A 27,979-nucleotide genomic window follows, 5' to 3' on the forward strand; every position below is an offset into this window, starting at 1 on the left:
AACTTACAATTGTGAATATGACAGAGTATTAGGGCCATGATGAGAAAATAAAGTCGTAGTATTAACATTATGATTTTAGTCTCATGTTGTTATGGCTTCATTTTCTTACTACTTTATTCTCGTAATATTATAACTTTATTCCCGTAATATTTCTTATTTTAATCAATTTAGTCTCACGATTTTTATTTTATTCATTTATTTACTTATTTATATTTTCTTAGTATAGCCATAATACTCCGTTGTATTGCTGTGACTTGGTTTTTCTTCTTCTTTCCTTGTGAAGCCAAGAAGACGATGACCATCTTTACGACGACCCAAAGCAAGATGAGGACGTTAAGAAGGACGAGGAGGTTAGTGAAAAATCGGATCGGGACCAAAAGATAGAAGATGGAGACGACCAACAAGATCCTGCAGGCCTGGAGAAAGATGAGGAGGATGAAGAGCCGCAGCAGAGAGAAGAGGGTGAACACCCCAGATATGTGGAGTGTGGCTCAGTGACTGACCGTCAGAGCGAGGACGAAAAAAGTCTCGAGTCTCCTGCACCTCTGACTCAGGAAAGCAGGAACCTCACAGCCAGCGAGCTGCTGCTGAACAAGTCAGTACACATAACAACCAAAAAGCAAAATTATCAAATGTTTGCTTGCAGGTTCCATGATATGACGACTTTGTCTTCTTCCTGCCTCCATTTCTCCGCAGCATGTTTGAAAACGAAGAGATCTCAGAGTCTGATAAGTTTTTCAAGACGCTGCCGCGGCCGGTGAAGCTGCTCTTCGCTCTCTACAACACCATGGTGTCCAAGTCAGAGATGCTGTGCTACTTTGTCATCATCCTCAACCACATCGTGTCGGCGTCGTTCCTCTCGCTCATCCTGCCCATTCTGATATTCCTCTGGGCCATGCTGTCGGTGCCGCGGCCGACCAAACGCTTCTGGATGACGGCTATCATCTACACGGAGGTAGGTCGTTGCGTCGGCTGCGAATATGTTCACATTTTTCCCTCTTGTATTAAACAGCTTTTGTTTCATGTTCTTTAATTGAAGTGACCTGTGACCTTCATGATGTGTTAGTGAACTGGATTTTAAAATAAGCATTCACTGCCTTTTTTCACTTTATCACAAACTTCAGTGCGTTTTGTTGGAATTTCAGGTGATAAACTCGCACAAGTTAGAGCGTAATTGTGACATCAGTTTTAATTGTGATTAATACTTGATTGTATTTCTTGATTATCTTTGTGCCGTTTGCTCTATAATGCTCTCTGTCAAACTTCACACTCCAGCTGGATTTATGCTGCGATTAAACGACCCACAGGCAGACTCCTATTTACTTCAAATGTTTCTTCTGAAGACAGTTTTTGCTACTAAGATTTATTTGGTTGAAAACAAATAATTTCTAGACCACAATTATGCTCTGCTTTGTGTTGCTCTCTCCAATGAAATGCATTGAAGGTGGTCGCTACTTAGCACAATATGAAATTTGAAACACTTTCTCAAACACTGTTTGTTTGTCAGTATTCCTGAAATTCTGCTGTTTGGATTCGTCCCTTTTCTCTGTCCCAGCTTACAGTCGTGGTGAAGTACTTTTTCCAGTTCGGTTTCTTCCCCTGGACCACGTCTGCTTACAGAGGAATCAACGCGGACCGGCCCTTCGCCCTGCCAAACATCATCGGGGTGGAAAAGAAAGACGGCTACGTCCTGTTTGACCTCATCCAGCTGCTTGCTCTGTTTTTCCACCGATCTATTCTGAAGGTAAGTCCATCTTTCTGCTTAAATAGCCCCGTCTGACAACGTCGACGCCGGTGAGCTGGGTAGTTCTCATGCCTCTCCTCAAACCCGCAGTGCCACGGGCTGTGGGATAACAAGGAGGTGGAGATGCCCGACTTCTTCAAGAAGCTGAAGAAGAAAGTGGACAAGAAGAAGATGACCGGAGTGGATAAGACGGGGTGCAAGGAGAAATCGTTGCGGCGGCTAAAGTTCCTCCCCATTCAGGCCTCCACCACCTCCATATTCTGCAGACAAAAGCAAAGTGATTCTGAAGAATCCGCTGGTGAGAAGCATACATTTTGCCTGTGAGCCGCCTTTTACCACAAACACGCCTAAAGGTTTATTGATGTAGGTTTTCTTGGATTTTTTTGAATTGGAGAGGAGAAACCAAAGAGGCAATGCAGCAAGAAGAAGAGGACGCAGCGTCGCACTGCTCCTCTGTCCAGAAAGCAGAGGATCAGACAGCATATCAGAGAGACGATGCTGCAGGCCAAAACCGCCTGCATTGAAGTGTACGTTGTTTCTCTACTGGGCTTTCCGGAAGATATTCTCACTTTGCTCACTATTCAGTCCGGAGGTTTAGTTGCATTGAATTACTGCTTTTATTTCACGACCTGCTCAGAATTTGGTGGCGTTACAACAACATATCTTAATGCATGTTAGCAGAACTTTATGTGATTGCAGTGTATTAGAAGCCTGGTGGGCTACCAGGCTTTACTTGTGCCCCCACCAGGCTAAGCCTTGCTTATTTATTCAAGTATTTTTTTAAATGTTTGCCTTTTTTAAGGCTTTATAGTTGGTGTTCAGGTATTAATCTTTCAATGACACATAATTATCGAGTGATATTTAAACATTTTCTGTCAACCTTAAACATATTTTAACTCAAAAAAACAATAGGCCGCTGGATGAATGACCAACCACCGGGCTGAGCGAGTTTTCTCCTTCCTACTCACAATCTTGATGTATCATTTAAAACCCACTGAAGTGCATTTGTAGTTGTAGTGAGCGAACTGTGACGTCTCTCTCTCTTTCTCTATTTCAGAGCTCTTCACATCTATCTCCCCATCAGGCAGTTCTTCTACGACATCATCCACCCCGACTACAGCCCCGTGTGTGATGTCTACGCCCTCATGTTTCTTATCGATGTCGTCAATTTCATCGTGACCATATATGGATACGGGGCTTTTGGGGTACACATATAAGCACAACTGGTGCTAGGATTACACAGGATTCTGTGCGGAACGTCACCCAGTTTTTGTCTCCTCTTTAGAAATACTCTTCCTCAGTGGACATCTCAGAGACTCTGTCAGAAGACCAGGTTCCCGAGGCCTTCCTGGTCATGCTGCTCATCCAGTTCGGCACCATGATCGTCGACCGCGCCCTGTACCTGAAGAAGTCTCTGCTGGGAAAATGTGTTTTTCAGGTTGTGCTGGTGTTCGGCATACACTTCTGGATGTTCTTCATCCTCCCCGGAGTCACAGAGAGGTTAAAGCTTTTTTTTTCTCTTCAAACTGATTTACTGGGATCAAGCCGATTAACCTTCGCCATAAACTTAGAGTTGGAGTAAAGTTGTGGACTATGTTCAAAAACTGGAAATCAACCAGTTTTAAATCTATTATTTATTCAGAGTTATGAAAGAAACTTGATAGCGAATAGACAAGCGATACACTTCACTAAGGGACATTTGACCAAATATTAGAGGGTGTGTGTATATTAGAGATTTTATTTATGATGCCAACCTTGAGAGGACAAGAGAAAATCCACAGTACATTCCAACTTGTGCTTCCAACTTTTATTTTGTTGAAGTTAAGGTGTTCCAAATTCTGCCATGCAGAAAAAAATATTAATTCAATAATTATAAGCACTATAGTCATGCCTGTAAGCTGATCACCTGAGAAGTATAGATTGGGTTCATATCACTTTAAGAATTTATAAACTGAGAGAAAGACGCAACTTTAAAAACAAAGAAAGGAAGGGACTGGACTGACATAAATAACATTTTTTTTTATGACGCCCCGAGTCTGTGTATTTTCTGTCACAATAAACTCAGACAGTGAACCTGCCGCTTGGTAATAAAAAGACGGCGTTCAGATGGTTGATGTCTCTGCTTATCTCTGTCTGCTCCAGGAGGTTCAACAGTAACCCGATTGCTCAGCTTTGGTATTTTGTGAAGTGCATCTACTTTGGACTGTCTGCCTATCAAATCAAATGCGGCTATCCAAACCGCATCCTGGGCAACTTCCTCACCAAGAACTACAACTACCTCAACCTCTTTCTCTTCCAGGGGTACGATTCCCTTCAGCAGTTACCTAAAGCATAAGTAGAAACATTGTAGCTTTTAAAATATTTTGGTTTGTTTGTTTGCTTTTTTAAATGGCTTGCCGACTCTCTCCTTTCAGCTTTCGGATGGTCCCTTTCCTCACTGAGCTGAGGGCCGTGATGGACTGGGTTTGGACCGACACCACTCTGTCCCTCTCCAGCTGGATTTGTGTTGAAGACATCTATGCTAACATATTCATTCTCAAATGCTGGAGAGAGTCTGAAAAAGTACTTGAGTGTGCCTTGCAACAGCATCCATAATTCCAAATTTACAAGAAATTTATGTGGATTTTGTGTGATGAAACAACGGAAAGTAGTGAATGATGGATAAAACGTTGAACCTTTAAATGTCCAAACCTGATGGACACACATTAAAAGATATGCAGTTGCAGTGAAGGGATTTCTACACATTCACTTCGGGGATGTAGAAGTGAATGTGTATCAGGTTTTTATTGTTAAAAATGAAAAATAACTTTCTCTTCACAATCACTCTGCATTTCTTTGCTCTATCAGCCGAATCCCAACAAAATTTATTGAAATTTGCCATTGAAATTCCAGAAAGTTAAAAAGTTCCTGTGGTATAAAAACTTTTTCAGGCACTGTAGGTCACAGTTACTGTGGTAGCACTAATTTAAACTTATATGAAGTTATTAGTAAAAGTGAATAAAGCAATTAGTTGGAGTGATTAGACATTGTTTGTTTCTTTAAAGAAACTTCTAATACATTCTACAAGATTATATAGTGTGATGAATTTTTAAGTTTATTAGTCTGTAGGAGTTTTAATCTATATAAGGAGGAACTAAACAGCTGTACACCATTTTCCAGAAATTTCCACACCCTCCAGGACAGAAGAAGAAGAAAGTGGTCAAATATGGAATGGGTGGCTTCATAATCTTTGCCCTGATCAGCATCATCTGGTTCCCACTCCTCTTCATGTCTCTGGTCCAGTCAGCGGTCGGAGTGACCAATCAGCCGATAGACGTGTCCATCCAGCTCAGCATCGCAGGATATGAGGTCAGCCCCAGCTGGGTCTGCTAAGACTCTTCCTGTGACACAGAAAAGCTTAGAAGCTACCATTTTACTGCCTGATTTGAAGCGTGAGTCGGCTTTCACGTACTGCGCATGTTCATGTGTTGGTAGATAAATGTCTTTCTCTGTCTGGTGTGTCTTTTTACAGCCTCTGTTCTCCATGACCGCTCAGGAGCAGAACTTGGTCGCTTACACCGAAGCCGGCTTCAACAGACTCACAAAAGTTTATGCTACTCATCCAGTGAGACATGTTCACTTTACTGCAAAATCAAACAAATTCCCCGCATGGGACAACGAGCAGAGGAAAATTCTACAAACCAGTAGAAAACTGACTATAGCCAGTATGAAGTACCACACATTTCTACTTTTTTGTGATCAACGTAGAAAAAAATATATATTTCAAACAATAAAAAAGCAGATCTAATATTTATCTGCTTAGATATTTAGCAGATATTTAGATATTTAGCACATCTGTCCAAACAATTTCAATCCTGTTTGAGGTGAGAGTAGATGCACAAATCAAACCATAAATGCATTTGAAGGACTAAGATGAGGATTTGACTGTCTGTGCTGAAAATTAACAGTGGCTGATTTATTTTTTAGAATAAAATCCTACATTTCAAGTATCAGACATTTATTGAGACCCGCTAGAAGCTGTAAGTCTGTTCGCTGTTGCTGTGCGTTCCAGGGCGCCATGCAGTTCCTGATGAACTATGAAGCCGAGGACATCGTTGCCGCTAAAATCAAGAGCGACGCCAGTCTGCTTTGGACCATCAGCCCAGCCAGTCGAGCAGCAATGATCGAGGAACTGAGCAACTCTTCTCACATATACATCAGTTTACGATGGACACTGCTCAGGTTTGACCGTGCAAACACACACAGTTGCTTTTCCCACTGTATGTCATTTGCAAGGGCCTGGATTTACCAAAGGAGTGCTTATGGTGGCAACACACCTCAGAGTTGACCTTCTATATTAAACACATAGCATAGTTTTGTACCAGATCAGTGTTTTAGTTTGACTCAATTTCTATGTCTATATTTTTGTGTTTTTGCTGTTTCTGTGCCTTTAATTACCACTGCAAAGCAAATGCTCCCTCTGAGCAAACTGTTAGTTATACAGTAAAATAAAAAAAACAAATTAATGTTGTTTGTTCACGTCTTCTATAGGCTGAGTCTGAAATAGGCGCTGGTATGATTTAAAGGAGGCAAGTAGGGCTGTGTGAATTAAAATCAACATCAATTGGTATTAAAGGTGTTCATAAACGCGACATCTTATGTCACCAAACTGCATACCTTACAGATAATTATTGCTTGTTGCTTGTGCTGCTCTCCTCCTAAGGAACGCGTCCATATCGATGAATGTGGAGGCGGTGGGAGAACACACAGTGAAGTTTGACGATGTGGCGCTGAGGGACGGGATTGTCCAAATGCTCAAAGGCAACAGCAACAAACCTGTGTGAGTCCCTCTGACAGCACAACCAGCTGGACTTCAGGAGCTTTTTACCCTCCTCGCTGCTGTTCTGAAGTGAAACTTTACAAGCCTGAGGTGCTTTTACATTATCCCGACACTCCAGCTCTACTGTTGCTTCAACAGAGTGATAAAACCAGCAGAACTCCACTTCATTTCACTACTTCAGATGTTTTTCCTCACTGTTGTTGGATTGCAAAAACTGGTCACAACCAGATTGGATCGGTTATGTGCAGCCCTAAACTTCTTTACATCATGATAATTTATTTTACCGACTTATCTGCAAAAAGACAAATTCCACACGTCATATGACATTTATAGGAACAGGCAAATGAAGACGGTTCATGTGAGTAAAAAAGTTTCTTTTTTGGCAAGAAAAAGGAAAAGGCAATTTTATATATATAGCACATTTTCAGCAACAAGGCAATACAAAGTGCTTTAATGAAAAAGAAATACAAACAAAATAACAAACCAAAGGAAGGAGAAGGAAAGAGCAAAAGAAGAAATTTGCTAATAATGTTGATCCAAAGTAAGTAAGCCAGATACTTATTAATAAAGGTGTTCATTTGTGTCTTCTTTCCTGAAGGATGATTCATTCTCTTCTGCCAAAATACATACGAGGTCCCAAAGGACAAGAATCTAAAATGGCAACCAGGATGTCAGTAGGTAAGAGATTGTGCACTAAGAGGGGTGGTGGTCATTTTTGTAATGATAACTTGACCCTGAGAACGTTGCTCAAGTTTACGATTTAGGCCAACACTTGATTGGTGCAATATGGCGCGTCTCCCTCAGACTCATCCGAGCGCTCGGACCTCCGTGGACTCGCCTTCTTCCGGCCCATGTCCATCAGGCTCCAGCAGGTCAACGGCACGTCAGACAAAGAGGCGGCCCAGTGGTGGGTGGTGGAGGAGTGCTCCTCCATTCTCACCTCCAGCGAACAGAAGTGCCACAACATAGAGATTGTGGTGTTCAATGATAAGGTCAGCCCTTCAAGTCTGGGCTTTCTGGCCGGACATGGGTAGGTAACAAAAAAAAAAGAGAAAAAGATGTAGGACTTTACTGAAAGATTTACTGGCACTTTTGCTCCGATTTGCTGAGAAATAATGATCTGTTGAATCAGATTTCACACGTTCAATAATATAATCTGGTCAATATTTATTGTGTTGGTAATCATGTAGCACATACCAGATGTATGTGTTACATCTGGTATGCGCTACATACCAGATGTATGTGCTACATGAACCAGATTCTTTGGTTTAGCTGTATTAAATTGGATGATTGAATAATTAAACTATTTTTGATATTATTGTAGTTGTTTTGACATACGATTTTTAATTTGAAGCTGTTTTCTTCTATCTTTGTTGGCTGCAGAATTGTCGGCCTGTACATGTCGGTGGTTCTCGTCATCGGGAAGTTCGTCCGGGAGTTCTTCAACGGGATCTCTCGCTCCATCATGTTTGAGGAGCTGCCCTGCGTGGACAGAGTCCTGAAGCTGTGCACGGACATCTTCGTGGTGCGGGAGACCGGAGAGATGGAGCTGGAGGAGACGCTGTTCGAGAAACTCATCTTCCTCTACCGATCGCCGGAGACTATGATCAAGATGACCAGAGAGAAGAAAGATAGCTAAGACTTAGGATGCCCACCCTGTTACTAGGGTTGAAAGTGCGCACTTTTTAGTGTCTTAGGGTAAAGCAAAGACATTAGTTGTAGTAGTTAGTAAGAACCGCCAGGCACACTATGCAGCAAGACTATCTTTTCTTCAGGTTTCCCAACTTGTACATGTAAAAAACAAAAATAGCTCTTAATACTGAAAAGATTGATCTCAAAGTCCTGAATATTTTTTTTTATAAGAACTTCATCCTTTCCCAACAAAAAGACTATCAATCAATCACACACACACAAAAACAAACATGTTTTGTGTTTCAGTCTGTTATCTATCATCAGTGTAATGATGCACAACGTAGATGAATGTAGGCCATGATTGCTGCATTTATCTCTGGTTCACACAAAATAAAATTTTGATTTGTTTTATTTTAGTAAGATTAGAAACACCCCTTCCATATTAAAGTGGTATGTGGAGGAAATTACATAATTTAGATACATGAACCATACTAGTTAAAGGCAGATGTTTCAATTTAGGAATAAAATATTCCTTATGTCCAGTTAATCTGAGTTGTAAAGGTACATCTGCACCAATGCAACTTCCATGGAATAAAATAACCTAGTTTGAATGTTAAGATTCAACTGACTTTACTGACAAAATTCAAACTAACAAACTGATGCAAAGTGTGAACTAAGACTTTTAATTTTGACTTGAAACCTTCAATAGCGAGATTTTCCAACTCCTCAATTTTCTTCTCATTCACGCTTAATAAAACACTGGAGAATGTTAGACCTACTGGAAGAGAAGGGAAAAATAGTCACTGATGTTACAGAACAAATCAGACTTTAACCATGCAGGAGGCATTCACAACAGAACCAAACGTCTGATGTAGCCACTTAGAAATTATGTATTTAACAATTGTTTGTCCAACTTAATAATCAGTTTTGGATTCAGGATTTGATGGTATTTATTACAGATCCTTCTAGTGTTAAACTCCAAACTTGGACAAGTGAATGTATTAAAGCACTCATGCCTCTGTAAATATCACATTTCTGTACATGTCCATATACACTCATTAAATACCAAAACTTGTTACACAAAAATCTCTCAGCATCTCATTCTGCACCTCTTGATGACATGCACCAACTAAAAACCCAAGGAGACAAACAGGATTCAAGGTACTCATTTTTAATTACAAATGAAAAAGAACAATTTCATTCAGGTCCCAGACTTTGATGTGACATCTAGATGTTTTCAAACTCTTCTTCTCCATGTTTTGAAGGACAGGAGGGCAGCAGGGCCTCACAACCCAGGAAAAAAAAAAACTATTTACACCACAGTTCACGTCCTAGGAGGAAACAAAGAAGAAACAGTAATACATATCCCTTTGAAAATCTACTTGGAAGTGATGACAAACAAGACTTTATTTCAAAGATGAGCAATGTATTAGTTGTACACTTCAATCAATAAAAAGGGCTCTGTATTGTTTTTGAACAATACAAGTATCGTAAGAGAGTTTCCAATAATAACCTTTTTCACAGTACTCTAATTTTCTGAGACACTAAATTTGGGATTTTCATTACTTGTAAACCATAATCATTAAATGCGCAAAAAATGAAAGCTCAAAACGTATTACTATGTGTGATTAATCTTTCAAAACTCAGTTCAGACTACTGGAAGGAAATACAGCCCTTTTACACAATATGTATTTTTTAAATATGTAATAGTAAATATTTTACACTGTCTGCATGATGACAAAAGATACTACTTTTTCCTTTGTTTACAATTGCAGGTCAATTAATTGACTAAACTATTTATTTAAAAAAATTTAGTCTCCTTAACATTTTGTAGCACAAATATATATATTTTTTTAAATCTAATGACGCACTTTTTAGCAATTATGGGTCAAGTTTTCAGATTAAAATTAAAGAGAAATTACAAAACAATTTCAGATCTTAAAACATACTTTTAACCTACACACAAGAATTTGGCATCATTTTAATGTTAAGATATTTGTCAAACAAATCTGAAAGTTTTGCTCACTACCAACAGACATGAATAATACTAATAATGGCTAATTAAAAGTCTTGGGGGACAATGCACCATTGAATGATGTGGATTTCACAATGACTGTCAGACCCTGAATAAAAGCTGCTCATCGTCACCCTAATCCTAGCACAAGGATGAAGAGAACTACTCTCCAGCAGGTTGTTTTTTTTTTAATGAACTTACATGCTGTTTTTGGCTTGATGACTTTAACGCTGGCTTCTGCGGCCTTCAGCGCCTCGACTTTGAACTGCGGCTTCAGCGCAGCCCGCACAGCGTTGGCGCAGATAGCGGAGAAGCGGATGTAGCTGCATGAAGGACGCACCGGTTAGCTTAATGCTAAACAACATATGCTAAGTCTAGTTATGGCCGGGAAAGTAGTTCCATCTGTTTCAAGTCACAAGTGCACCTAAAAGAGACAGTCAACATTTTCGTTGACTGTCTAACTCTAATTAGAACCCGTGCAAATCGGAATGTTAGGCATCAAAGCTAACTGAGGCTAATAGCATGGAGCTGAACTGCAGGAAAAATTAAAGGCGAAACAACACTTAAAAATACTCTTACTTGTACTAACAAGTTATGGTACATATCACAGTTTCTAAAGAAGCACCAACTAAATAAATTTAACAATCTTATTACCTCAGGCCTGCCTGTCTCCAGTATGCAACCATTTTGACTGCTCCGTAACTTCAAGGACAGGTCGGGAAGGTGCGTGATGACGTCATATTATCTACGCCAGGCCTTCTTCGTCCAATCGGGAGCGAGTCGTCTCCTTCTTCTTCTTCTGTCTTTATGGCGGTTGATAAGGAATCTTATTCATGTGCATTACCGCCATCTACTGGGGAGCGAGTCTGGCAGCGATCGACAGAAATGGCAGCCACACAAGCTCTCTCAAACACAGACAAGACAATGGTCTCTAACAGAATTAATTCCGCTTCATGCAGTCCACTGACTGACTGTAAAATATTACCTTAACATTTATTCATGTGCAGTCTTACCCCATGCAGTGCTCCTCCTGTTTTTCTACGATGATGTGAACCAAGTCTTTGTAATTTAAATATTCTATTCTATTCTATTCTATTCTATTCTATTCTATTCTATTCTATTCTATTCTATTCTATTACCATAGTATTTCATTTTATCATAATTTGATGAATTATATATTCATTTTTAAAAACATGGCTTGTGTATATTCGTGCTTGTATATATCACTGCTAGATGTAAAAAAATAATAATAAATTTTTAACTTGAACCCATTCTTTTTTTATTTATAAACCCTTTGCAATGTTGTATATATAAATGAGGTTTATTTTGTTTTGACTGATTGAGATTCTAAATAAAATAAGCTAAAAACAGACTTAATTTTATTTTAGAATGTCGTTACATAAAGAGTGTTTATATACACCCAGTTTTCATTTTAGAGACATTAAGATTTATTTTTCATAATTTAGAGCAGAACTGTATAGCTATGCTATAACCCTTATATTGAACGCACATAGCATTTATTTTTGTCAGAAATCTTGAATTTAGACTGGCTTTGTATAAAACCACATAGTGAGTAACTATAGCCTGATTATCTTTAATCCGTTATAGACAAAAGGAGAAATTAATTAAATAAATTGTAGATTGTTCTGGATAACGCTGTGAAGTATGCAGTTCTACCACCAGGGGGCAGTATCTCCGTTCAGCTGAAATCACCCAAAGCAGGGCTTTAGTCGGTTGTCGTCCTTCCTCCCCTCGGTCACGCTGTTACTGGTCACCGGCTCCTGAGCTTCTGACGGAAAACCGTGTAGAAATGAAGATCTGGGCGTCAGAGCACATTTTCAAGTAATTGCCTCTTTTCCTGCCAAAACATTTGACCAGCCGTACGGGCTGCGGAGCTGTGGTTTTGTCTACTGTGGAGCCAGTTTGAGTTGTACCGTCTTCTTTTTAGCCGCTACCGTTGTTAGCTTCTTCGGCTAAGGTTGTGGAGAAGTTAGGTAACTGGAATGAAAGCGGTTTAAAGTGCCTTGCCAGTCGTTTATCGGTCATGTATGTTGCCGCTTACAATGACTACCGAGACATACTTTAAGCCTCTTAGCATATGAAGTGTTTCTTGAGTGGATCTAGTTAGCCGAGTTAAACACACGACGGGTTTAGTTTTCTACTCTAAGCTTTTTTTTTTTTTTTTTGTTTCGTCACATTGTTTAAAATGAACTGATGTTTTCGTGTATTTTGCTTGAATTCGGGTGGTTTTCTCCCCAGCGGTTGTTAATTTTCCTTGTTCATCGTGGGTTTAGGTCTGCGCCCCGCGGCGGCCAGTTCAACCTTATCAGTGTTGCATAACTGTGGGCGTGATGCAATCAGCGTTGGAGCTGCATCCATCAAATAAGCAATTATTAAATTACACTCTGGTCCATTCAGGAGGCTGAATGGATTAGATGCAGAACAGTAGTCTGGTTTCTGTTATTTTCCATTTCTAGAAGTTTCTGGCTGAGCTGCTACGTAGTGACGCTGTGAGTCTGCGCAGTGCTGCCTGGAAAGGGCCAGTCGGGTTGCGATTGATTCAGATCTGTGTTCCTGTGACATAACAATCTTTATTTATTTATTTATTTCATCCGCAAAGCAATATAAAAATACTTTTAGTGAATATTGATGTGTGCTCTTATGTTATCCAGGTAACATAATGTCAAACTGAATCATTATTTGTTCAGAATTATCGTAGTTCAGAAAAATATATGTACATAAGAAAGGAAAAGCGGCAATGCAGAGAAAAAGAAAACGACATCCTGCAAGTTCTGAAAAAAACACACCAAAAAAAAAAAAAAACAGTGCAACAGAAGCATGGCACAAACTACAATTGTTGATATTTAGATATATGGTTTGAAATACATACACTTTGGGACAGTTTGCAATTTTTTTTCCTTCCTTTTTTCTTTTTACTCATGCACAATACGCAGTTATCTTCCCCTCTATGTAATTTAATTTTGGTCTCTGCGTGGACCTGTCTTCTCTTATGAAATATGGTCAAGCTATACAGGGAGTCAGCTTCAATTAATGTATTTTCAGACATTAAGTTATTGAAAACTTAAAGTAATTGGTTTTCAAAACGGCTTCAAAAGTGACCCCTTGCTGGTATGAATTAATGCATAAATGCCGTTAAACAACCTCCCAAACTCTATTTTATACCCATTTGTTTAATTGTGGTGTAAATTCTTTGCTTATTTTAAAATAGTTCAGAAAACTGGATTGAAGACAACAACTCAAGTCTTTTTGTACACGTTGAGCTGTAATAAACATAATCTCTTTATTTTCATATTACCAGCCACCCATGGGAGACGGTGACCAAGGCAGCGATGCAGAAGTACCCCAACCCGATGAACCCCAGTGTGTTTGGTGTTGATGTTCTGGACAGAAATGTTGACTCAGATGGACGGTTACACAGCACCAGACTCCTGAGCACAGAGTGGGGGCTTCCCGCCATAGCAAAATCTGTATGTCTATTCATCTATGATACACTTTTGACTTAAATCATATTCCAAGTTGTTCAGTCTGCATCAGGCTTGACAGGTGGCTTTGCTTTCAGATCATTGGAGTAACAAGAACATGCACGTATGTTCAAGAGCATTCGGTTGTGGACCCCAAGCAGAAAACATTAGAGCTGCAGTCAACAAATGTAAGTAGAACTGATATGAATGTTAGAGGAACAGATTAATGTATTTAAGCTTGAGTGCAAAGTGGGATTAGATGAAAAATAACTCAATCAAAGGGTCTCGGTTTTTGTTGGCTGCTGGTCATTTAAACCATTCACCAGTTTGCAGCCATGTTTCCTTTCTTAATATTTACAGTATTTTAGTCATTTGCATGACTAAAATACTCTCTAAGTTGACCATTTTGGTGCATTATGGAATTTTATTTTATGTTTCTTTGAAAAAATTGGAAAATAGTAATAAAGAAAATCCTAATTACTGCAGTTGTTCTACTGGAAGATGCTTGACATATTGTTGTAAAAGCATTTCTTAGTTTTAAATTATAACATAGTATGTTTTTGTTGCAAATAGTTGGCCATTTGAGTAGATTTAGGCATTCAGACAATATTCAAGTAAAGAATTTACTGCACAGGTTTGAGATTTTTAATGTTGATCTGAAGTGACACATAGTTGGAGGTGTTGGCGCTTCCAAAAGAATCGGTTGCAAAACGGCAAAGGTAAAAATTGATCAAGGGGAATATAGACCAGCATCTGTTTTGTTTTTAAGACTTTTGGAGGTAGGAGAAAACAATGTTAGAAAATGACTCTTTCTTTGCTCTTTCGGATGTAAATTTAATTGAGAGGTGTTTCAACGTTTTGCTTATCAAAACCATTAACTGTACGTGTTTCATCTGCCTAGATCTCCTTCACTAACCTCGTATCTGTCGATGAGAAGTTGACATACAAGCCGCATCCAGAAGACCCTGGAAAGTAAGTGACTCAGATTTACTTGTGTATAGCGTAACCAGAAGCAGTACATCTGCCCAAAATATTTCTCACATGTTTGTCCTAATGAATATGATCTTTATAACAGAAAAACAGTGAGGTTTGTACTTTTTATAACCTGCAGTGGTTTGCTTTGTGCTTTCAGAACGGTGTTAACTCAGGAGGCGCTGATCAGTGTAAAAGGCGTCAGTCTGAGCAGCTATCTAGAGGGACTCATGGCTAATACTATATCTGTTAATGCTAATAAGGTGAGTGTGTTTTCATTTGATCTTTTTAAACAAAACACCAAAACAAAATTGTCTGAATGTTTCTTTTACGTCAAAAGTCTTGGTTTCCTGTTGTTTGTGACTTGTGTGAACATCTGTTTCAGGGTCGGGAGGCGATGGAGTGGGTCATCAGACGGCTGAACACTGAGATCGAGGAGCTAGCAGCCACTGCTTGTGGCTCTATGCGCGTTCCCATGGCAGCTGCTGTCACAGAAAAATGACCCCTGCATTTCTTTTTAACTTATTTTCTGCTTACTTCAGCACCATTAACTGACAGACTGAAACATGTCCCCCTACCCCTTCTAACCTGCCAAAACAGCCTAAAACCGACCGTCTCGTCTTCTGGTCCCACACACAGACGCTTGTCTGGATTTTCCACTGGAACTTGGTCTGTTTTTCCTCAGCAAGTCCGCACCGACCGTCTCCACTCGTTTCTGAGGAGAATACCAGGGAACACTGAGATGGTTTAGAAAAACAGGGTTGATTCAGACTGAACTCACAGGACTGTCGTTTTGTAGACGTGGAAGTGTTTTTAAAAATGATTCACACTGTGCCTACACATCCACCCAGCAACGCCAACTTTTCCGTCCCCCTCGTTTTTCTTCGGGTTTAACATTTCATTGTTATTTCAAAGCATTTTTAGACCGTCTGACCACTTCATGCAGTTCTAAAAGCCGTCAGAGCAGACAGGTTGTAGGAGTAACTGGAAGGTAAAAATCTCAACAGCTGTTCATATTTTGAGGTTACATTTATCTGTTTCCTGTATTTTGTACAACAGGGTGTGTTTAAATTGCATCTAGTCTTGTTGTGGTACTTAAGAGGTGGAGTTGGTGATAGAAAAGGCAGGTTCTCTATGTACTTACAGAAATTTGACTCTGCAGATTTGCTCTGATCCAAAGCCAACCATGAGCAGAAGGTGGCGCTGTAGAGTATTGTTCCTAAGAAACAAGCAGCTTTGAGCTTCTCAAAATGATTACAATGTGATGCAGGTGCTGTTTATCAGCATAGTTGATTGGTCTCCTCTTAGTCTTTCTGATCTATTTATATAAAAAAAGATTTCCTTCCATTTTGCAGTGAGGTTATGGTTTACATGTTACAATTTAAGAATGTTCATATTTGAATGTTTAACTTACTTTCAGTATGTAAACTTCATAAGTGGAAGAAGGTCCCAGAAGGGTGCAAATGTAAAACGGAACGAGTGGGTTCGGTGCTTTGCTAATTCGCACTAATGTCGTAGGAGGATCTCTGCACTGACCTTGCCAACATCTGTTACAAATAACTTTACTAATTTAATACCAGCTTATGCTTGAACTTTGTGACATTAGCCTCTCTGTATGCTTTGACCACTTCATCTTCCGGTTTGTAAATGTCAGTATTTTTATTTGTTGCCTTGAATACTTGTTAAGACTGTTGGACTACTCATTGTGGATGATACGAAGCGGGTATTTTATTCAGCTTTGGTTCTAACTGAATGGAGGAGGCTCATATAAACAAGTAGATGTTGGGTCTGTCGGACTTCCTTCCTCTTCTCACTGTAAAATTTTCATTTGTACAAATGGAAGTTTGTTTCGACTAATGCTCTTACAGAATTCAAGTTAGTAACATTACCAGTGTGCAGTCGGTCCGATCTCATTATCAAACACATTCTGAGCTTTTTCACTCCAGCTACCAATACAAAACATCTTTTATTTTTTTTCTAAGTAATATTTTCCGAACTGTTTCCATCATGTTATCCTCCTCTGAATACAGCATCTTGTTTCATAAAAGTAGTGTTTTTTTTTCTTTTTCTCTATGGGAACATTTTAACATCGGCTGTAAATACTCACAGACTCATATTTATATTTTCATGGTGCTACATTCCAAGAATGTAAATATGTACCAGGAACAAGAGTGAGCACTGGATTGTTTCAAAATAAAAGGGATGTCATTGTTTCATCAATGCTGTGGAGTCTACTTTTTGAATTGTGTCTATATTTCAAACAGATAATTTGTGATGGTTTCTTTTTAGCTTGCAAGTAAAGTTTTCTTGAATTTGGATTTAAATGAAATTTTAAAAGAAATCCACTCTTTAATAAATTATTTCTTCGCAAAAAGCAGCCCAAAAAAATAAAAAAAATTAGGAAATGCATAAAAAAGATGCAAGTAAAGCAGCAAGTAGGTTTCTAATAGTTGCTGTGGAGAGTTGTTTACCCAAAGATCCCACATTTTGCAATGATTTTCTAACACGATTAATAAGATTTGGAGAATTTTTTTCTCCTTATCATCCTATTCAAAATAAACAGATTCTTTCAGTCTAGCATACTGGCTAAAATAATTGAGCTCTGTCATAATTATACCCTGAGAAAATGGAACATAACATTTTTAATTGCAGTATTTTAGCATTTATTCATGAAAATGAAACTGTGTAAATAGGTTTTTGATAAGCTTAACTAAGGATGTGAAAGTTGCAGTGTTTGGATAAAGGCCATGAAGGAACAATGTGGGAAGCATATTAATATTTATTATGAGACAAATAGAAATACTTCCAGTTGTTGGTCAGTTGTTTTACTGAGCACCAGACGAACAGTCATATTTTGTACATGTGTTAATTTTCTATTTATTTGTTAGTCTGAATTGGGTAGCAAGGTGTGGTAGATTCAAGTTTATACTCCAGTCAAAGATGCATTTCTCTCATGGAGAAATTTGAACCCAATCATTTAAAGCGGTTTAGATTTTGAGAGTGAGTCTAGAACACACACACAAAAAAAGTTTCACAAGTATGATGTTGATAAGAAGGAGCTTCTGTCTGTCTGCAGAATCTGCACATCTGAGTAAATGGCTACAAACCCCTGTTTGGAAGACAGACAATAATCAGTCAGACAAAAGACTTTAGTGTTAATCAAAGAAGCGTGAATGTGTGTTGGATAAGTTGGTTACCTTCTGCATTTTGAGGATTGTGTTGACCAGTTGTGCGTGTTTCATTCTTGGTAAAATGATCCCTTTTCCCAGTTTTGCTGAAACAAAATATATTTTATGACACAAATGCTTGACTTATGTAAATATTTATTATATACTTATTTACATCTATCGCATGTAAAACTTAATGAAGTTGAAATCAGTCATGAGATCATGAACTGAGCAAAGTTATGTAACTAAAACTTACCGTTCAGTTGACCTAAGGCCACAATCATCCCACTCTTTATTCCACTTTTCAAAGCATCAGTCTGCAAGCAGAAACATGGCATATTGCACCATAACCAAAAGCAAATGACCTACTTTTACTTGCCACTTACCTTAAACTCTCCAATTTCAGTTGCCCCCACTGTCAAGGTAACACTAAAAGGGAGCAGTGTTGTTAACTTTGAGAGATGCTAAAACTTTGGGTGTCAAATATTTCTTTCTGAAACATATTTAAGGCGTACTTATTCAACATCACGTTGCCCTTCAGCTTTCCGTCAGCAATCATCATTTTACCGGTGAAACTTGAGTTCTTGAAGGAAAACAATATGGGATGATCAAATTATTTGTTTTGAGTTAATCTAGCTGATTGGCATGTGAAATATCAGCAGACTCAAAGCAGAAATCAGTTCATATTTGAGTAACCAACACTGTTATGTAAAATTAGAAGGTGAGGGTGCATAAAAGAATTAATTTAGTCTCTCTCTCCGGTAAAACAGCACAGGTACTTACAACGGAAAGTGTGAACAGAGGGATCTGTGTACCATTGGCTTCAATGGCAGCAGCCTTTACATCAACTTGGACATTCAGAAGACCAGAGCCGAGCTGGAGGGAAAACATTGGAGCCTGTTTGGCATTCACCTGAAGATTCATCAGCAAACCCGGATACATCTTGGGAAGCTGGACACAGAGAGAGAAAGAGAGAGGGAAAGGTTTCAGAATAGTTAGTTTAAAGGAAGAAAACTTAATGCTTCCTTGTGGCTAAGTCGGAACAGAGGGATGAACCTACCTGAGGGATGAACATTCCCATTGATGAGGTATTCAGGTGGAAAGGAATACATGGCGGTATCTGAAACCATGAAGCATTGGCAAACCAAGAAATATGTGAATACAAATTCACAATGTTTTCCTCCTCTGCTCTCTCTCTTTGTGGCTGCACCTACCATGCTGTCATTGATGAAGGCTTGAAGCTCCCCTGCTGAGAAGTACCCAAATGAGGCAGAGTTCAGCGTGAACTCTGATATCCCCACTGACAGCATATAACCTGCCAGCTCAGGCAAGATGAACTCCTGGGCCACAAATGGAGGCTCTTTGTGAGTTTTGATGCTCTGGAACTCCCCCTTCAAATGAAAAGACCACACGATGCATCATAAAACATGTATACATGTTCACAATGCCACACAGAAACAGATCCTGAAGGTGAGCTGGTTGCCCTACCTTACCTTAAACCCTAACTTCATATTCTGAGGCTCGACGTCAGGGACGCCAGTGAGAGGGACGTCAAAGTTAAGAACTTCATTTACGTCAAAGGAAACTGACACAACATAAAGAGTATTGTTTTAATTCAGTCAATAATCTTTGATTGTTCAATTAAATCTGAAGAGAATCTGTTTAAAGAATGTTGCAGTACCATTCATTGCCTGTAGATGGCGGTCTAAGTTCATGATGGAGTTCTCAACTTCAGGACAAATCTGAGTAGGAAACAAGCCACTGTTCAACACGACAGGCTCATCTTTAGAGTGTGGTCAGGTTAAGTAACATCATATCAATAGCATGTTTGCTGAAATACATACTTGATTTTGTATTCTCCCAATGATATGTCCTTTGAAATGCTTGACAAATGGCTGGAAAATCTTACTGTGGACAGAAAATAAGACAGATCTGACATCTTGGCATCATACTGGGGTAGATAAATCCCTTTGTTTATTTTTGCTTTTATTTATTTAATTTTCTCTGTACCTGGCTCCACCGTAGAACTGTATGGCCAAATCTCCGACCGAAGCTTTGCAGCTGACGCTGGTGACAGACAGATGCCCCCCAGCATCTCTCCCAAGCTGCACAGTGGAGGTCACGTCGATGTTAAATATAGCCATGTTGAATGATCCGCCGTCATGTCTGGAGATTTAAAAGATGAAGATCAGTGGTGCTGCTGCACATCTCACCAAGGTCTAGAGAAATACTAACGCAGTTTGTTTTTATATAAAATGATGAACATATACTCGATTTTGTGTTGGTTTTTCACCAATGTAGGTGAAATGTATGTCAAAAAGTTGCATTCTGGTGTCATCTGACCAGAGATCTTTCTTCCTCATTTGCTGTGTTCACCGATTGGATTGCAGGAAACTGCAAACAGGGATTTTTATGACAGTCATGTTTTTTGTTGTTGTTGCTTGTCTTGAATGAGGAAAGAGATCTGTGACCAGATTGAAACATTTCCTTCTCAAGAGTCTCATGAGGTCATTTTAAGGTGTGCCACGCACACACACACCTACACACACACGCACGCACGCACAACCCTCCCCCCCCCCCACAACACACACATGCAGGACACATTTTTCAACCTTTGTTTTGTGAATTCGATAACTACTGTGTGTCTATTTTTTTCTCCTTTCACTTCTGTGACTTTATGTTAGCCTCTGATACATAATCTGTATAAAATACATAGAAATATGAAGCCAGTGGGACAGAATGGGAAACATTTTAAGGGATGTGGATATTTTTGAAAGGCATTGAAATGATGTCAATGAAACGTGTCTTAGTTTTATTTTATGCTCACAATAATGTGCTTCATTTTCTCAGTGCTATAATTTTGCTACTTGAGGCCATTCAGAATCTAAATCTTGCTAAGACTGTGTTGAATATTCTTTTCTGTTCTATTTTTATGTGCTAAGCTTGATATGAAAGACAGAGGTGGAAACAAGAAGTAAAAGAAATCACAAGCTTCCTCATTAGAGCAAAAAGGAAACCTAAGACATTATTCAATTGTTTTATGATGCCACTGTGATAAAATAATTCCCTGGTAGAGTTATAAAAGCAACGAAGACTGCCTTCCTTTAAACCAGTCTGGCTAACTAATTGGAAAAAAATGATTTATTTGGAAGGTCAGGATGTCTTGAAAACTTTATCGTATTGTGACCAATGCTTGTGACATTGGTCACAAGCCCCAATGTGACGGGTCTTAGGGCCAGATGGGGCATTCGAGTTCTAATCAAAGCGCTGAAGGTCAAAAAGGAATGAGAACTTACATTGTACAAAAACGAGTCCTCCACTCCCCAGCAACAGCAAAACTGAGACCTGCTATTGATGTCGTCAAACCTCCCGGCTGGACAAACTCTACGCTAGGCTCTGGAAGGTCACACTTTTTTATAGTCACGCTAAAACAAGAGGAAAAGAAACAGGGGTGGAAATGTTCATTGAAGCCAGGGATATCTGCATATTACATGGATGAAACATGGCAAACGAGTGGACACATGAACTGTTTCTTGTCACTGGGAAGACATAATCCTACCCTGATAGTGTGTAGTATACCCTTCCGATGTAGATGTTAACACTGCCAGTGATGTCAGGAAAGGTTATTTGCTCCAACTTCTCCTGAATCCATCCTGTGCTCTCGTGTTTTCCTGCAAACACAGTGCATGAATAGCAGAGCAGGACATATGCGGAGCAAACTATGCAAACTATCCAAACATCCATCCATCCATGGATGACACCTTCGACCATTTCGGGTCAAAGGTGTCATGTGACAAATTTAAATATCTGAATAATTGGAAAGATTTTAGGCTTTGCCAGAAAAGCAGCGGATATTTTGTGATAAAGTCAATGATTGTGATATAGTCAGTGGCTGACAGGAATTAGAAGCATATGGGTGGTTTAAGAGTTTCTCACATCCCCTTACCATACTGAAGCCCTTTGTCTGTCAGGATGACTTTTACTCCAGGGTTCTCTCCACAGGCACACGACAGGAGCACAAAAACTACTATCACACATGGAAGCATTTTTCTTCTTCTTCTGTGCCTTCCTTACCTGTAAAATGACAAAAAAGAAATCAGTTTGAACAACAGCTTGACCTTTCTGGTATGTTTCGAAGCCTCTGAAAAGCAAACATGACAATGATAGCAAACCTGAAATGAGGAACAGACGGCGGACGGAGTTGAATAAAAAGCTTTGGCAGAAGGACTTGATCTGGGTGAAAACTCAGTCCTTTTGTACTGTGGCTGCAGACAAGCGAAGACATGCGACTTGTACTTCCTGCACTGCACTAATGAGAAGTGAAACTGGCTGACACCTGACAACAGCGGCAACATATCTATCTACGACGGTATGAGGAACTGAAAGTAACAAATTTAATTTTCTGCTGTTGCTCTGAAGCTAAGGGGTGCAGGTAATCTCATCAAAAGTACCTCAACTGTTCAAGACTTAAACATTAACAAACAGGAAATTATATTTTTCCCCATTGTTTTTGCACCGTCAGGAACAATTGGTACGACCAATAATTTGGAAGAGTTCTTTGTTATCCTCCAGATGAAAATAGTGATTGTTGTTTGACTTAGAATGTCTGTGCTGTAAAGGGATGGAGATGTTTTGCTTAAATGCAGTAGATCAAACTAATAGGGGTTTATTGAACTACAACACATTAAAACTGTATTCTTTGAGTGCTAACACTACAGAAAGAGGAAGCTTAAATAACCATTCAAAACAGAAGTTCAAAAGTGTTCTGTGGAAACGTGAATGACTCTAAGCAATGAAACATTAGAGTCACCAGCCATAAAATATTTCATTTATTTACCTCTTAAGTCAACAAATACTCTTAATCTCACACACCATGAGTAGTTCCAATAAATCACAATGAACACGTTCAACAGGAACAGAATATTATCAGACACGCATTTTTTTTGTTTTGTTTTGTTCTTGTAATATTACACAATTAGGATCCACTTGCCTGCACTTGATTTCACTCCATCCAGAATGACACTTGAAAACACAGAGGAAACAAACCAGGACTTCAGATTATTAAAAAAGAAGAAGAAACTACAAATCTCGACAGAAATGTATTCATTCTGTTTAGATCACTACACAGAAGATATTCATGGTTTATAGAGCACCATCTGATCTGATGAGTGCCTGTTTTCTCTGATTATTGATACCTATAGCAGCTCAAAAACCAACGATAACATATTGACTTCATTGTTTTTCCACATATTTCATTCCTCGAATACGAACACTGACACACTTACTGACATTTTCACTGAATCTTTGCATAAAGATTGACACATGGACAGAGTCTTTAATGCCCTCTTCTTCTGGTGCGGAGGTTGTGTCCTCTCTGTCCGCTGGATGAAACACTTTTTTTTTTGAATGAGTAAACTACTTTACACAACACCGATTAGGAATAACATTATGACCACCTGACTAATAGTGCGTTGGTCCTGATTTTTGCTGCCAAAACATCCCTGACCTATAAAGCCATGGACCCTTGAAAGTGAATTGCGGTATTTGGCACCAAAATGCAGGCCGTGGGGCTTCCAAGACTTGGACTTGTTTATCCATCACATCACACAAAATGCTGGACTGGATTGAGATCTGCTGAATTCAGAGGCCAAGTCAACACTTCGAAAGCTGGAAATATGAAGCAACATAGTATGGCATCTTATTGTCTTTGCTTTCCTTCTTTCATTATGTTAAACTTTGCTAACTGCGGTGCAAGAACTACTGCTGGTAAAAATTAAAAATAAAAAAAATAAAAAAGTTAGTATCAGCGATAGTAAAGACCAAGCGAGTTAAGTTAATGTGCAGCCAATAAGTCAAAAGGGTAGTTATAACACACTGACTTTTGCTTTGTTAAAAGGGAAGTACAGTGGAGGAAATGAATTGAACACTGAAATATAAGATTAGATTTTGAAGACAAACAACAAACTCGACTAAAATGTGTCGTAGTTTCAAATTAGAAAATCAGTACATGTTCAAATGTTGGCATTGAGACATTTGAGCCAGGCTACACCTAATCCCCACATAGGGGTGTCGAATCTCCAATCACTGCAAATGCGAAAGGCAATTAGGGTGCAACTGACTGATAAGCTATTTATTTTAATTTAGTGCCTGTGCTGCCCCATTTCTAAAACCGCCCTGGGCAACTACCCATAAGGACGACTCCAGCTGAAAACTGGAAACCCCTCACCATAGTTTGGGCCCCCTTTGAGGACAAAATGTTAATTTGCCATAGAACATATCCCACCCACTAACAGGAACAAAAACAATAAGCTAATCAGTGTATTTCACCTCATTTCTCAGTGGTCATAATGTTGAGCTTGATCGGCGAATAGAGTTCTTTATTGCACATTATCACGAAGGCAAAAATAAAAAGATAATACATTTCACACAAATTATTCTCCTTTTAATGTCCAGACGGTCAACCGTGTGTTTTGCGAGCCATCCTCTCTCAGTCATGGATGTCGTACCTGTAGGCTTCTATGAGCCCTTCAACGGAGTGGATGAAGCCTGATATGGCACATATGCCTCCAATAACAAAAATGGAGACGTCAAAGAAGACGTGGTGCCACAGAAGGTTTCTCCACTGGAGCTTCAGGTGGAAGAGGCTCGGTAGGAGGAAGCACAGGCCTGCACCCGTCAGGCTTCCAGTTAGACCCATCAGCAGGGCAAAATGCGGGACAAAGACGGCCATGAGCAGGGTAAAGACCACCAAGCCTACTCTTAAGCCAAGACCCCAGGTTTTTAGCTGCCCGCCGGGGCCGTAGCAGTCAGGAAAGAGGGCTCTGCCGCCGTCCTGGAACAGGGATTTCTCCAGAACTTCTACAGCTGCAAAGAACGGCAGAGGGTAGGACAGGAGCGCTTTGGCGACAAGGAAGAGGTTCACCACAGCCCGGATGGTCGAGGGCAGGTTATCTGTGATGACCTCTTTGGTGGCGTCCGCCCAGGTCAGGTAGGCCACCAGGGCGAAGAGGCCCTTGAGGACACAGGCTGCGATGTGGGTCCAGTCCATCATGCAGTGGAACTCGCTGGGCTTCTGCATGTTCCCCTCCAGGGAGGGCAGGAAGATCTGGGAGGTGTAGCTGAACACGATGATGCCGATGGAAATGGGGAACTTCTTCACGTCGATGTAGAACTTGACCTTCTCCCACGCCCACTCGCGCGCCCTGGACAGACAGTAGGCGATCACGAGGATGTTGATGACGAAATGCGCCAGCGTGCACAGGAGGCTGAACTTGGAGACGGCCTTGAGATTTTTCAGGAACGCGCAGGGCAGCAGCGCGGCCGTGGCCAGCACCGACCAGGCCTTCTGAGAGACGGGGAAGCTGGGAAAGCTGTTGTACATCAGGTTGCCGCTGACCACCACGTACAGGATGCACGTCATGACCAGCTCGATGATCTGGGCCACGTTCACCACGTGGCCGCCGAGTGCCGGGAAGCGGGGCGCGCAGCAGGCGTTGGCGATGTCCACGTAGGAGTCTCTGACGCGCACCTTGATCCCGTCCTCGTTGTCCTCGTACAGGCACGCGATGAGGATTTTGCCCGTGTAGCAGCACACCACCGCCGCGAAGATGATGAGGAAGAGGCCGAGGTATCCGCCGTGGAGGATGGCGTACGGCAGGCCGAGGACGAACATGCCCTGCGGACAGAGAAGCGCAGCTCAGTGATAATAAGCGAGGCCCCGCATCGCAGTGGCAGGCCGATCAGCCCGGGCGGCCAGCGGCGGGCACACTCACTCACTCAGCTCCCGTGTTACATAATAACGATTTAAGACATTCATGGAATGGGCTTCAGAGTAATTATAATAATAATAAGTGCAATCCGTTAATGAACTACGCGTTGAACATCCCATTCGGTCTGCTCCACGTCGAATCATTCAAATGTTATTATTTATTTATTTATTTTTATTTCTTTGACTGTAATTGTAATTTGATGAAGACGCCGATAAGCGCACCTCGTGGCAATCGACGTCAGCCAGGCCCTGCCTGAAGCTGCGCTGATAAAAAGATTTGAATACATAAACCGCGAGAGCCGCTCGCCGCAGTGGATTCACGCACAAAGCGTGAATGCAGCGTGAAATTGTTCCGCATTTCATTATGACCAAAATCCAGCCCCAGTTTTTTTTTTTTTTTTGTCCTGCTTCAGTCCTACAACAACAACAACGTGTTTCAATCTTACATTTCCGACTGTCTGAAGATGTTTCAAACGTAAAGATGTCAAATCAAGGTGACTTGTTTTGTCCTGCAGGGCCGCATGCAGAGACGATCCGAGTGGGTTTGGGGCCCTAATCAGATTTCGATGTGCGCGTTTTACTGAAGCTTATACCTTACGAATATAACATAACCTCTATTAGGAAATCAAATACCAGCCAGGATACATAACACTTTTATTCATGCTTTAGTGAATTTGATTCTGTACATTTCTACCCTTTTTTTTTTTGTTAATTGTAAATGATCTGAAATAAATACTCATCATTGTAAATTTGCTTACAAAAACCTAAAAAGGAGTAAAAAATAATAATTATTGCAATTAGAAGATGTAAAAATAAGAGAGATGAATTCGTAGCTTTAAAACCCATTAATGTTATTGAAGAGATTTTTTTTTTTGCTGTAATTAAATATTTTAGTTGTAAGTACAGAGTTGTATATCATCTGGCACACGGTTTTAGTTTTATGTTATCTTAATTTAAGATTTTGGAATTGTAAATTAGTTGTCTTCGATTTGTTTCTTTCACTGCTTTTTATGTGAACTTTACATTTTAAACTGTTTCGTTTGAATTGAGCTGTAAAATATAGAGGCCTAGTCAAAGCACTTAAGATAAAGTAGGCTACATCTGTATTTTTAATGTTTGTTCTTAATACACATTACCTTAATCCTGTTTTTTTTATTGTTGATACCAATCCGAAGTCTCTAATAGAGAAATCCAAACAATATTATTATTATTATTATTATTATTATTTTTTTTTTTTTTTTGCTGAGGTTGTAATTTTATACTTTTTTTCTTCTAGTCAGCTGAAAACTAAACATGTAACGTTCTGCTCCACTCAGAAAACGTTTTGAATTCTACGCCTGACCTGTGGGATGAAGCTCCTGCATGCGCTGTTGTAGTGGGAGCTGCCTGCTTCGCCTATTCCTCCGGCTGGCTGTGAGCACACATAGCACCCCACCCCCCAGCCCCCACCCACCACCACCACCACGCCTCACTCCCCCTCCACCCCCATCGACTCACACATGGTCGATAAAAGCACCTGAATGGCATTGGTGACGTTCCATCCAGCTTCCCATGACGTGATTTTGGGCTTGTCCTCCTCCAGGGAGCCGCCGCTCTTCAGGGTCGACTGCCTCGGACCGGTACCGTCCCTCTGGTAGCGGGTGTCCCCCTCCACGTCGCCCTCTCCCTCCGCCTCTCCTGCTTCCTCCTCTTCCCCCCGGAGGACGTCCATCTGCATTCCTTGCCTGTAGTCGTAGTCCAGGTCGTCGCACTCCGCAAAGCCCAGACCCTCTTCGTCCGTGGCGGCCTGGAAGCCCAGCCGGGCGAACACCCCGCTGACCTTGGCCTGGGATTTGTTGGACACCGTGTGGGCCGCATTGGTCAGTTTGTTGCTGATCTTGTGTCGGATTAGATGAGCCATGTTTATTTATTGTTTTTTTTATTTTTATTTTATGATTACTTATCCAAGATCAATTTGTTCTTTGCGTCAAGAAATCTGACAGATTATCCCCCCCAAAAGAACATGCAGATTGATGTTTTCGCTCCTACACTGAAATCATGCCTGTTGGCCTTTGAATGTCGTCGCAGCTGCTGTTTCCTCCAAATCGCTAGAAAAATCCTCATCCGCTTCTCTTTGCTTGTCCATCCATGTTACTCCATCAGAAATTACCTTCCCTCATAAAGGAAGAGACAAAAAGCAGCAGAAGAAGAAGAAACCAGCACGCGTCCCGGATGCTCGTATTTTTTCCAGAGTCTTTTCAGTTTAGAATCCAGCGTCTGATGCTGGAATCAGAAAGATGCTGGATTCTCAGCATCAGCACCAGAGAGAGAAACAGGGGGGGTTGGGGGGGGAGAGGAGCGTGCACGTGTCCTCAAAGGGTGCCACAGTCCTCGCGCTCCCG

General features: G+C 40.4%; 5 protein-coding genes across 5 annotated transcripts in view; 2 read left to right on the top strand and 3 right to left on the bottom strand.

Moving 5' to 3' along the window:
* si:dkey-11f4.7 (piezo-type mechanosensitive ion channel component 2) overlaps positions 1–9,264 on the top strand; it is a 37,826-nt gene extending 28,562 nt beyond the window's left edge. The window contains exons 41-56 of the mRNA XM_055049501.1: positions 284–595; positions 697–955; positions 1,556–1,744; positions 1,835–2,042; positions 2,139–2,271; positions 2,802–2,949; positions 3,030–3,244; positions 3,887–4,045; positions 4,159–4,306; positions 4,904–5,092; positions 5,256–5,348; positions 5,796–5,965; positions 6,447–6,563; positions 7,162–7,241; positions 7,368–7,593; positions 7,947–9,264. Of these exons, the coding sequence (XP_054905476.1) occupies positions 284–595; positions 697–955; positions 1,556–1,744; positions 1,835–2,042; positions 2,139–2,271; positions 2,802–2,949; positions 3,030–3,244; positions 3,887–4,045; positions 4,159–4,306; positions 4,904–5,092; positions 5,256–5,348; positions 5,796–5,965; positions 6,447–6,563; positions 7,162–7,241; positions 7,368–7,593; positions 7,947–8,202 (2,902 nt within the window). The 3' untranslated portion in view covers positions 8,203–9,264. The remainder of the gene's footprint in view (positions 1–283; positions 596–696; positions 956–1,555; positions 1,745–1,834; positions 2,043–2,138; positions 2,272–2,801; positions 2,950–3,029; positions 3,245–3,886; positions 4,046–4,158; positions 4,307–4,903; positions 5,093–5,255; positions 5,349–5,795; positions 5,966–6,446; positions 6,564–7,161; positions 7,242–7,367; positions 7,594–7,946) is intronic.
* Positions 9,265–9,350: 86 nt separating this feature from the next.
* On the bottom strand, positions 9,351–10,987 carry atp5f1e (ATP synthase F1 subunit epsilon). The gene is made up of 3 exons (XM_055049503.1): positions 10,864–10,987; positions 10,411–10,532; positions 9,351–9,526 (listed from the first exon to the last, which is right to left on the bottom strand). Coding segments are annotated over exons 1-3 (156 nt in total). The 5' UTR covers positions 10,896–10,987; the 3' UTR covers positions 9,351–9,524.
* A 936-nt stretch (positions 10,988–11,923) lies between these two features.
* LOC129372543 (PRELI domain containing protein 3B-like) lies at positions 11,924–16,879 on the top strand. Its single transcript, XM_055049949.1, has 6 exons — positions 11,924–12,051; positions 13,529–13,697; positions 13,790–13,879; positions 14,593–14,663; positions 14,824–14,926; positions 15,049–16,879. The coding sequence occupies exons 1-6, from the start codon at positions 12,020–12,022 to the stop codon at positions 15,163–15,165; spliced, it is 582 nt and encodes a 193-aa protein (XP_054905924.1). The 5' UTR covers positions 11,924–12,019; the 3' UTR covers positions 15,166–16,879.
* Positions 16,880–17,422: 543 nt separating this feature from the next.
* Positions 17,423–22,125, bottom strand: bpifcl (BPI fold containing family C, like). The gene is made up of 16 exons (XM_055049733.1): positions 22,003–22,125; positions 21,777–21,904; positions 21,390–21,501; positions 21,127–21,255; positions 19,841–19,996; positions 19,675–19,738; positions 19,512–19,572; positions 19,324–19,415; positions 19,045–19,221; positions 18,891–18,950; positions 18,614–18,781; positions 18,346–18,413; positions 18,217–18,259; positions 18,087–18,147; positions 17,861–17,937; positions 17,423–17,772 (listed from the first exon to the last, which is right to left on the bottom strand). The coding sequence occupies exons 2-16, from the start codon at positions 21,874–21,876 to the stop codon at positions 17,695–17,697; spliced, it is 1,446 nt and encodes a 481-aa protein (XP_054905708.1). The 5' UTR covers positions 21,877–21,904; positions 22,003–22,125; the 3' UTR covers positions 17,423–17,694.
* Positions 22,126–22,630: 505 nt separating this feature from the next.
* LOC129372536 (vesicular inhibitory amino acid transporter-like) lies at positions 22,631–27,898 on the bottom strand. Its single transcript, XM_055049936.1, has 2 exons — positions 27,115–27,898; positions 22,631–25,505 (listed from the first exon to the last, which is right to left on the bottom strand). Exons 1-2 carry the CDS (start codon positions 27,496–27,498, stop codon positions 24,318–24,320), a joined length of 1,572 nt encoding a protein of 523 aa, XP_054905911.1. The 5' UTR covers positions 27,499–27,898; the 3' UTR covers positions 22,631–24,317.
* Between the last annotated feature and the right edge of the window lie 81 nt (positions 27,899–27,979).

This window comes from Poeciliopsis prolifica, unplaced genomic scaffold, assembly GCF_027474105.1.
Source record: "Poeciliopsis prolifica strain line A6 unplaced genomic scaffold, Auburn_PproV2 SCAFFOLD029, whole genome shotgun sequence".
Classification (NCBI taxonomy): domain Eukaryota; kingdom Metazoa; phylum Chordata; class Actinopteri; order Cyprinodontiformes; family Poeciliidae; genus Poeciliopsis; species Poeciliopsis prolifica.